General features: G+C 35.2%; 1 protein-coding gene across 1 annotated transcript in view; it reads left to right on the top strand.

Moving 5' to 3' along the window:
• Nucleotides 1-5,943: 5,943 nt before the first annotated feature.
• The window catches only part of LOC107295817 (atrial natriuretic peptide receptor 2-like), a gene marked incomplete at its 3' end in the record, with an annotated part of 64,901 nt that continues 59,620 nt past the window's right edge, over nucleotides 5,944-11,224 (top strand). Inside the window, exons 1-2 of the mRNA XM_015825145.1 lie at nucleotides 5,944-6,019; nucleotides 6,621-6,700. Of these exons, the coding sequence (XP_015680631.1) occupies nucleotides 5,944-6,019; nucleotides 6,621-6,700 (156 nt within the window). The remainder of the gene's footprint in view (nucleotides 6,020-6,620; nucleotides 6,701-11,224) is intronic.

Here is an 11,224-nt window from a genome sequence, read left to right as displayed (position 1 = left end):
AACTACTGACGGGGTCATGGGTTGTCTAGTTTTAAGTTCTAAGTGCAAATCTTTTGTTTCAGAAACAAATCTAGTGGAATCTGATGGGATTACTTCCAAATAAGCATTCAGAATTACAGCCTAAAGGCTGGAAACTGCATGTTTCTTCGCCTGTAAATCCCGTAGCCATCCTGAGCATGTTTTCCCAATTTCAAAAGAACTTCCTTCTATGAGGCTGTGCAAACAATTGCCACCTTAAGAAAACCCATCAGCTAAAAGCATTGCAAATCAACTAATGAATGTACTGTTAATTTAGTTACGACTACCCAGTCTGGACTACAAAAATCCAGATAGCCACTAGAAGGAGACAAAAGAGCTTCAACTCACATGTGGTATTTTAATTTATTGAAAAAGGAGACACTTTCTACAGCAAATATTCCAAATTTAATGGGACAGGATCAGGCTTTCACCCCTTTCTGAACAGGACGTATTTGAGAAGAACAAAGCCTTTTTTTCCCCCATTCTGCTTAGCTGTGTCTCATTATTGCCAAACATTTGCTCAATTTATTCTGTCTAGACTTTTATTTAAAACCAAAATGAAATTAAGATCAGACATTAAAATTAACCCCTCAAATGTGTCCTTTCGTAATAGACTTTTAACCCCTCAAATGTGTCCTTTTGTAATAGACATTTTTATTTGGCCTTAAGAAAAACTTGACTTAGAAGATAATAGTCTCATTTTCTAAAGAAAGCACACTTAGAAATGTTGAATTGTTCCAGCATTTATTAAACTGGGCTCCTTGTGTGCAATTTTGAAGCCTGGTATTTTTCATTACAAAATCCATTTAGAATTGTTTCCAGAAATGAAGATGTTTTAGTATATTATATAATTAAAAAGAAACAACAACAGCAACTATATTATGCTATGTAAAATGCTTGTCTTTAATTAAAAATTATTCCCATGAAGCAGCCACGTCCCACAAGCTCTAGAACTCATGCAAATTAATAGAATCTATATTTGTTTTTATTATATTTGTCCTGGCATGAACATTTAATGCAAGATTTGCTAGGGATTGCATTCTTTTTTATTATCTGTCTCTTCCATTTAGAAAGCATTATCCAGAACACCAGACATTTATACTGATCCAGATATATTTATAACTGATATAGATATTAATACTATAGTGACATTTCTATTGCTATTAGGAATAATACTTAGGCTTATATACTGTCCCATAGCGCATGTGCGACTGTCATGTAACTTTGTAACCCATCAGCAATTCTCTTACTTTTGTTTCCTGTGGTAAATTGTATAAAAATAACTTCTGCCTGATTTCTGGTGCACTCCTTGGTTGTGAGGACAGTGCGGTGGCTCAGTGGTTAAGATGCTAGGCTTGTCAGCTAGAAAGCTGGCAGCCCAAGTTCTAGGCTTGTCAGCTAGAAAGCTGGCAGCCCAAATGCCATGCGATGGGGTGAGCTCCCATCCTTGCCCCAGCTCCTGCCAACCTAGAAGTTTGAAAGCATGCAAATGCGAGTAGACAAATAGGTACCATTTCATTGGAAAGGTAACAGCACTCCATGATGTCATGCTAGCCACATGACTGCAGAAATGTCTTCAGACAGTGCTGGCTCAACGGCCTTGAAACAGAGATGAGCTCCACCCTCTATAATTGGCATCGACTAGCGGAGTAAAATTCACAGGGACTCTTTTACCTTGGGTGTGAAATCCAGAGATGTCTTCTGCTTCTGTATAGAAATAAGAGTTCTATCTTTTCTCGATTCCATTAGCTTCTTCGCAACAAGTTCCTAGATTTAGCTAACCTTCTGGCCAATACTATTAGAAGCCCTACTTCCCAGTCTGTTAAGTAAGGAAGAGATGAACAGACAGCAGGCCTTCTCTGTTACAGCCCTGTACTTTGAAACTTCTTGTCACTGGAGTTTCAAGCAGTCCCTTCTCTCCTGGCACTTCATAAAGCTGTTGAAACACTATGCTTTTAACCAGATTTGAATGCTTCATGTGGCAATCTGGGGATTTCTATTAATTGCCTTTCATTTGTTTTAGTTTGTATTGTTTTTTTAAGCTGACTAGAACTTTAAGGTATATGGACTTTAACTCCCATTCCAGTTTTGGGAGTTAAATTCCACACATCTTAAAGTTGTCAAGTTTGAGAAACAGTAGACTAGAGCCTGCATATTGGGGCAGGTTACAAAACCTGTGAAACCTGTCAATAAATAATACATACATAAACACAAGCACAAATGCAAACCATATCACGAACAGCATAAGCTAATCAGGCAATAAGAGAGTACACCATTGGCTTCCATAAATATAGAAAAGAATAGCAGGTTGTGTATAATGCATTATTAAGATTTTCATCTTAATCATATATCAGGAATGGAGCATTTACAGCTATGGAATAATGCAGAGTTTATATGTACTATAAGACTTCAAAATGAGCCGATTGGTCCACATTTTTACATGGGGACCTGTAGGAGTTAACTTGAAGAGTATTTTATATAATACCTTCATTACACTACCACTCCATAGTTTAATGAGTTAATTTTGAGAGAAAGGTTTATAACTTAGTTTTATACTACAGTAGATTTGGGTTTTATGGGTTTTATCAGTCTGGAAAAATACAGCCAGCTATTACAAGATAGCTAATCAATGGCGCCAGATAAATGAGGGAAGGAGGGGAGTGGGGAGATAATGTAAATACTATTGTGAACTTTACTCAGTAGATATTTTTATCATGCACTACTTTTCACTGTTATGTTTGGGATTGATTACCCTGAATTTGATACTACAAAAAATGTGCATGATGTCTTTCAAAAATCCCAGCCCCAAGTAATATTTTTTTTTAAAAAAAAAAAACTTGCTTTAGCCACATTTGCAAAATATTTAACTAAAATCATGAAATAACTAAACAGTTTTACAGAAAGACATATTCCATGACAAATTACAGAATGTAACTTTGTGCCTTTTCCTTACTCTCTAAGGATGGACATGTCATTTTGAACTAACTAATTATGAATTAATTAAAACAGTAAATTTCTATTTTTCCACTTCTATTTTCCGTTCTGATTCTATTTTATTTTATTTTAATATTTTACTTTATTTTACTTTCTATTTGACTGTATTTAATTTATCAGATATATACACCATCCATCTCACTATCCAAGAGACTCTGGGTACTTTACAGACTGGAACCCTAAAAGTGTATATAAAAAAGACATAGTTAAAAAATAATTAAAAATAGAGTTAAAAACAAAGTTTTAAAAAATGGAGTGAACGCCTTCAAGTTACCAACCACCCAGATTGCATACCACTCTTGTATCCCCATGCAATGCCAGATCTTAATGCTCTTCCAGAAAACCAGAAGAGTGGGCCCAGCCTTATCTCGGGGAGGGGGGAAATATTTCACCAGGTAGGGGCAATCACAGAGGAGGCTCTTTTTTTTTTAATCCAATAAGATCAATAACATACCTTCCCTCACTGGGTGTAAAGAACTGATATAATTAGGTCAAGACAGTTGCTCAAGTAACCAGGTCCTAAGCCAGGGGTAGGGAACCTTGGCTCTATTATGACTTGTGGACTTCAATACCCAGAATTCCTGAACCAGCCATGCTGACCTAGGCATTCTGGGAGTTGAAGTCCACAAGTCATAAAAGAGCCAAGGTTCCCTACCCCTTCCTAAGCCATGAGGGGGCTTTAAAGGTAATTACCAGCACTTTGAATTGGATTCAGAAGCAAACCAGCACCCGATGCTGTGCACACACATAACTGGTGAGTCCATTCCCCAGGCGTCCCCAAAAAGCTTGCAATATGCTTGGTCTCCAACTGAGAACCGATCGGAATGATTTGATCCTGCAGATGCACACAATGTTTCTCCATGTGGCCCTGAAGGTAAATCTCCAAACCCCCTTATCCAGAATGGTAATCCTAAACAGGACTGTTGGGTGACCCTTGCAGATGCAAAAATATATTGATGTTTCACTGCTCTTACCGCCACGAGATTGCCCTTGATAGTGGCTCTGACTCGTGTTTGATCAGGTTTATCCCTTGTCTTTTTTCAGCAGCGCTCTTGAGCTTTCTCTGTAAACTATGGGGAGTGCCAGGAATGACAGGCCAAGAGAGGTCTCACAGGCGTGATCTTATCCAAGACCCCAGTGGCCTCCCTGTTTCCAGGCAGCAAGGCCTCAGCAAAGCCTCAGGTCAAATCCTCAGTTTCCTTTGGACCCTACTGGATCCATCGGACAATATTTTACCCTATTTTATATGTAGAGTATGGGGTTTTTTTGGCCTGGACTGAAATCTCTTATTTAAAAACAAACCACTGCATATCAGCCATCCAGTTTCTAATAAATTATTAACTCCACATGTTTAAGAGCAATTTCTGCCTCTATTAACTTTCATTATGCATTTTAATGTCCACTGAATTTGCCTCTGTTTTTTTTTTAATTTCCAGAAGTTTTTAAAGTGCCTTCTGTAATTTCCCCCTAGAGAAAAATGGGAATGATCAGGTAAATTCCAACTGTTGTAAGCGAAGTAACAAAATGACTAGACTTTAAAAATACCCCAGTGTTTAATGAAAGCTTCCCCCCCAGTTTTCTGTATAAGTATAGAGAAACAATGAGATTGTGTAGCATGTTGTATATATAGATACAGTACTTATTTTGGTAAATGTTAATAAATACATTTAGAAATTTAGATAGATAGATAGATAGATAGATAGATAGATAGATAGATAGATAGATAGATAGATAGATAGATAGATAGATAGATAGATAGATAGATAGATAGATAGATAGATAGATAGATAATCTCCAAATGTATTAACATTTACCACAATAAGTACAGTATATCATCGAGTAGCGCTAACATTGTAGTAATTGGGTTGTTCCTTGGAGATTTATTTATTTTGGATAGAGCATTCCAAATCAGGCACTAACACAGAGAAGCTATTACAATATCTCCAATATTATTGGGGAAGATAGTTATCTGGTTCCACAATCTGACATCATTATATTTCTCACTGTAACAGATGTAGAATTCTGTCACTGACAGTTCACACAACATACGCTCCAAGCTGATATCTTGACTGTTTTCCATTTAGAAACCCATTTTCCTTCTCTGTTTTATGACAATTTTTTCAAGCAGTCAGGGCTCCCAAGCCCTGCCAAGTACATTTTGTTTCATAGATAAAGTGTTATTGTTTTTTCTTTTGGATGATGCTACTAAGGGAAGATCCCTATTTTTTTTTTAATATAAGGAGAAAAAACAAAGCTTGAAAGGCAAACAATAAAATGGATTGGACAATATTGAGGTTTTATGGAAAAAATTAAATTTGCATTTGCTGGTAAAATATATTTGTAAAATCGAAAAGAGGCCAATGGTTAAAAAGGCTGCCCAAAACTCTTCTTCTCACCTAGGAATTGGTGGTCAAGAAATTAATTTCTTCTCCTACCTCTGCCCCAAAGTTTCAAATCTGAACACATCTGCAGATATAACAATAGACAAAAATAACTAGCTTCTTAAGAACCTGCAGTACAATTAGTTGCCTGGAACAAATGACCTAACTAGCACATCCTATTTCTCCTGATGTTAGATGCGTATCTCCTACTCATTTTGAAAACACAACATTATGCTAAACACAGCATAAATTCCAGACATTATGCTGAATAACTCTATGCCTTCGCCCTTGTCTTTGAAAATCCCAGTGAGCTACCCCATTGTTAACTACATTATTCATCTGCTATTTTTTTTTTCAGTTGGTTGATTGATGAAATTATAAGGGTGTCGTTAATCATAGCAATATTTGGTCATCATCAAAACATTAGCCATATTAGAGTTATCTCCGTTTTATTCCGGTTGTATTCTGTAGCTGTAATCAAGTAATCAAGATATATATTTTTTGCTTGGTTTTTATTATGGCTTATTGACTTCAATACATGAAATCTACAATGGATATGCTGCATGTTTATAAACTGCCTAGTGACCAACAATTACAGTACAGAAAACTTCTGCTTCATGGAATGGGTACAGAATAGATCCTGTCATGATTTTAGATTCATATAGTATGTATGATACAGCATTGTAAATTTTAACCCAATGTTCTAGGGTTTAGTGACACGACGGTAGCATTTAAACTGCCATTATGATCTATGGAGTCTTTACACATTTTAAATGTCAATTTAAATAGATAAAATTATTTTAAATAAGCTAGATTGAGTCGGCCTATGCATTCTTTCAAATAGGAGCTGTTGAGGATTTTCACCTCTGGTAACTGGAAAACAATGGGGTTCAGAGCGCATCTTCTTAATGCCCTCCTCACATTATAGAATAACCTGCTTCTGAAGATCAAGATACCCTTAACTTGCTTGCCTTTTACAAACTAGTAAAAATGACCCTGTTCACGAAGATTTTATCATATATGGTGGACCTCGGCTGTCCTTATAAACTGTTTTCTTGAAGTGATGATTTCTGTTATTTGTACTTACTGTTTTGATTTGAACTGGGTGACAAATGATGACAGATTTTTGAAAATAGGAACATTCATAAATACACTTTATACATAGGTCACTTGTACCTAAATATTTGGCACAAATCTTGATTTCTGTAAGTTTTGTTTATTCCATAGTGCTTTGTCAGATCTTGCATTTTGGTATATCCCTCTTTGTTTCAGAGGAATGGGGTTCTCATGGAATCAAATGTATGCAGGTATGTTGGAGATCATAGAAGAAAGGAGCATAGGAATAAAAAAGGAATTATTTTTTTAAAAAAACCACTTGATGGCAATGTCATAAAGCTCAACAATTCTGGAAGCTGACTTCACCAGAGAATGAGACAGATCTTAAGGGTTTTTTTGCTTTGTTTTCTGTCAGCTGTTTTTCTCTAACCATATTTCCATGAAGTATATAGAATTGGCTCTGTATATAACATCTGTTTATCCTTGTTACTGAAAACTACACATAAATCCTTCTGTAGAAGAATGGTAAAATAAGTTATGGGAGTATGCATCAATGACAAAATTCACTTTGTATTTTTTTAAACAACAACAACAAGAAGTATCATATGGAAGTTAATTTAATCTGGAAATCATTTATGGATTATAATTCTGCACATAGATTTGTACCACATCCAAGGTTTGAGGTTTTTCTCAACATTATGGGCCATAATGATCAAGTTTGGTTTTGTTACACTAGATAGCAACTTGTATTAATTATTTATTCTGATTGATTATTCTTATTATATTAGCATATTTAATAATTATTCAGTAATAGTTAAAATTGATATAAGATTATATGTAGTATTAGTCCTTTGAAAAGTCTTGTTCACTTTTACACAACATATAAGCCTGTTTCTTTTGTTCTTCCCCCCCTCTTGACTGTACAGGTAGTCCTCAACGTACGACCACAACTGAGCCCAAAATTTATATTGCTAAGTGAGAAAGTTGTTAAATGAATTTTGCCCCATTTTATGACCTTTCTTGCCACAGTTGTTAAGTGAATCACTGCAATCGTTAAGTTAATAACACAGTTGTTAAGTGAATCTGGTTTCCCCATTGGCTTTGCTTGTCAGAAGGTTGCAGAAGGGGATCACATGATCCCAGACACTACAAAAATCATAAATATGAATCAGTTGCCAAATGTCTGAATTTTGATCATGTGACCATGGGGATGCTGCAATGGTTGTAAGTATGAAAAACGGTCATAAGTCACTTTGTAAGTTGAGGGCGACCTGTATAGGTCAAATTAAAATAAACTGGAAAAAGGCAAATAAACAAAGGACACTCCATTGTGTGAGGAAAATCTTTCCTGCTTAGTCATTGGCTGCTGCTGAATAGTACAAATAGCGATACATTTCCCAACTCAGAAATTACAGCATATTATTAGCTATTGTTTAACTAGCATTTTTATGTTGGGTAATACATTAAGCCAAATGGCAAGAACGTTTGTATCAGTTGCTTGTTTGAATGGCTAGTTCGCATAACATAATGCAATATATATACAAAGCAGTAGCTTCTTTTTAGTAGCAATTTTGAAATGGACATAATTTCCAATCCCTAAATTAAATTAGAAATTAAAATTAGTACAATTACAGGGTCTCTATTTTGCTACCAATCTACCTAAACAAGTTACTTACAAAACAAATTTGTGTACAATTATTTTCAAGCCAAGATGTATATGGCGGACTCTGTTGGGTCTGCTGCTAAAACTTAACTTAGTTCCCTTTTCAGCCATTAAAGTGGACATCCGGCTGGTGTTATTTGTTTTATCTTTTATTTGTTGTATTTATATCCTACATATAGGAGTTCACCCTAATTTTATCCTTAAAACAAGGATTCTGTGATATGAGATGCTCCATTGCTCTTGACATTGTGGAGGTCCCATAAGACCCAATTACGTCACCAGGTTTGAGGGTCCAGAAACATATCTAGAAGCTCTATTGAGATGGATATACTCTCTCTCTCTTCACCTGGCATTTATATATTTTGTTTTTAAAAACATTAAACTTTTAATACTGACTCTTACATCTCTTACATGTTTTATATATTTGTTGTTTTTATCTGATTGCTATACCCTGGCCAGGCTAATATTTCATGAGATACTGTATGTGCCCATACAAATTTGATTAGTAAATAAAGGTAAACCATAACTGCTCTAAATTCTCTCAACAGTTGTGTGAAGATATGAAATAAATTCCCTTGGTTTAAATGCCAATAACAGAAGACGTTCAGATAAGGTAAGAAACCCAAGCAATACCATTTACTAAAGCAATTCCATGCTCTCGTGGATGTCAGTCTCTTAACATTACTATGTACATTTTTGCAGCTAATCAATCAATCAGAAAAAAAATACTCAATTTTCTTGAACATTGTAGCATCCAGTTTGCAAAAGTGAATAAGAAAGAAAGAAAGAAAGAAAGAAAGAAAGAAAGAAAGAAAGAAAGAAAGAAAGAAAGAAAGAAAGAAAGAAAGAAAATGCTGGAGAAAATGTGCTTATATATTTATATCCCTTAAATGCTGTTGAAAAGAGACAGATTTTGTATTTAGTTCAACTTGTGAACTTAATTATTTTCTAATTAGGGATTTTAGTTCCATTCCTTTATAGGCAGAAAAGAATCTTGGCAAGGAATTATTTATGCTGAGAAATGACTGATAGGAAAGTATTTCATAATACTGTTTTTAAAACATCTAAAGAAAGAAATATGTACCTGAGTAACCTATTGTACATAACTTGACTATTAAAATCAACAAAGGCAAATTAATCTGTTGTTCTGATTGGTAAATGCTTTCTGATCTGTAAAGATGCAGAGACTGGGACACCATCTTGAACTCTTTGGAGAAAAAGCAAAATACAAGTCAACTAAACAATACAGATTAAAGTACTGTACCTTTTTGCTTCTATTTGGTAAAAATGTCAGTTGCTAAGTATGTTTTATATGTTGTGTTAGTCCGCCATCTACTGGTGTGGATCACATATCCCTTATATGTGTTTATAAGGTGGGCGGGGGGAGAAATGGAGGTAGGGGGCAAATCCATAAAAAAAAAAACCTCTGCGATGTAAATGTTTGTTTTGAAGAGTTATATATGCCCCTGGCTGTATTTCTTTTCTTCATATTTAGTATTTAAAGGCCTCACAATTTCTAGATGTCAAACCTTGGAAGGCTACTATATAAGTAATAATGATGAAACACAATATCAGAAAGTGCTTTATTTAACTTGGGGCAATACAGTTTTTGATGTTCTCTAATCCTATGCTTTGTAGATTTTAATCTGCATTTTAATAAGTGGAAATCAGTATGCTTCTGAAAAATGATCCCTTGTAGTACGTAGCTTTTCTTCAAATGGCACCACACGATGAAACCGATTATTGTAAATACATATTTCCAGTTTAGGCAACTTATTTGTAAATGTTAGAAGCATATTTATTGTATTATTATGTAGGATTAAACTTTGAGAGGTATATTTGATTTCAACTGGAAAAGATGGAGAAATTGTATGTACACTAAAAAAGAGAATGCAATGAAAAGAATGGATTTATCATTTGCTCCTATTTTCCAGTCCAATTTATTAGACATCTCTATTTATTGCTATTCTAACCCAAACATTTTCTTATTTGCAATGGAAGTCATTAAAAGAAAGATATATAAAAATGCAATTGGTGCAAGTTATTTTAAAAATTTATGAATGTCCTGTATAGAAAAGATATTAAAATTATAAATGAACACTTAATCAATGAATAATTTATTTAACAAATATTATTACAATTGTACCCAGTTTAGAACTAGAAAGGGAATGTGCAAATACCTACTTTTAGAAGGCCCTTTTTGTATATATTAATATAAAACTAATGAACTTTAGCAGTTCCTCAGTTGGGTTTGTACAACCTGAGAAAGATTTTAAAATGCAAATTCTTAACAAACCTGGCCTTTGAATGCTGGACATCACATTCTAAAAAAATAGTCAGGGCAGGACAAGAAGGAGGTAGGGCAAGGACACAAAACTAGTTTTTGTTTGACTTAAAGTAACATTAAAGTAATTCAATTCAATTCATAATGATTATTACTCTGCTTTTGAAAAGTACAAATAATACTGATTGAAAAATTGGATAATGCCATTCAAACAATTAGAAAAATGGCTTTTATATATTGAGCTGTCTTCAAGACCCCTATTTTCATTAAAATGATGAAAGCAAGGTTATACCATCATACCTCAAGCTTCAGCTCCTTTGTACTTTTGCCTCACAACATGACACATGCATACAACCATTTAACTATTAGTAACATTCTCCGAATATGGGAAACTTTCAAGACAACGTAACTTTATAGAAAATGCTCTATAAGCGCCTTTTCTGTGCATAGAATTGTTTTATAAAGGAGAGGGTTGAAAGAATAATTTACTTCCTTTCTCACGTGTTATAATTCAGCAAGCTTTTAATTCTTGAATATTTACGGGCTTATTACGGGTTACTGGACCTGGCCCGCCCTGGCCTAGAGGACCGGGCTCTGGAGGACCTAAAGACCATCCCCTGAGGTCAGATACTGTGCTCCCTGGCTGCGGTCAAAAGATCTAAGATCCACCGAACAATTAATCTCCCCTCTGCACCATGGACTCCCCACCTCGGACCTATGCATTCCAGGACGGTCCTGTTGGCTCTGCGCGACTCACCCCTCGCGCAGGCCTGGCCCACCAACATTTCCAGGGCCTACCTCGATGACGGGGTGTGGAACCCCGAGAGG

This window comes from Protobothrops mucrosquamatus, unplaced genomic scaffold (genome assembly GCF_001527695.2).
Source record: "Protobothrops mucrosquamatus isolate PMUCROS unplaced genomic scaffold, P.Mucros_1.0 scaffold2512, whole genome shotgun sequence".
Classification (NCBI taxonomy): domain Eukaryota; kingdom Metazoa; phylum Chordata; class Lepidosauria; order Squamata; family Viperidae; genus Protobothrops; species Protobothrops mucrosquamatus.
This window is presented reverse-complemented; position numbering and strand designations above follow the sequence as displayed.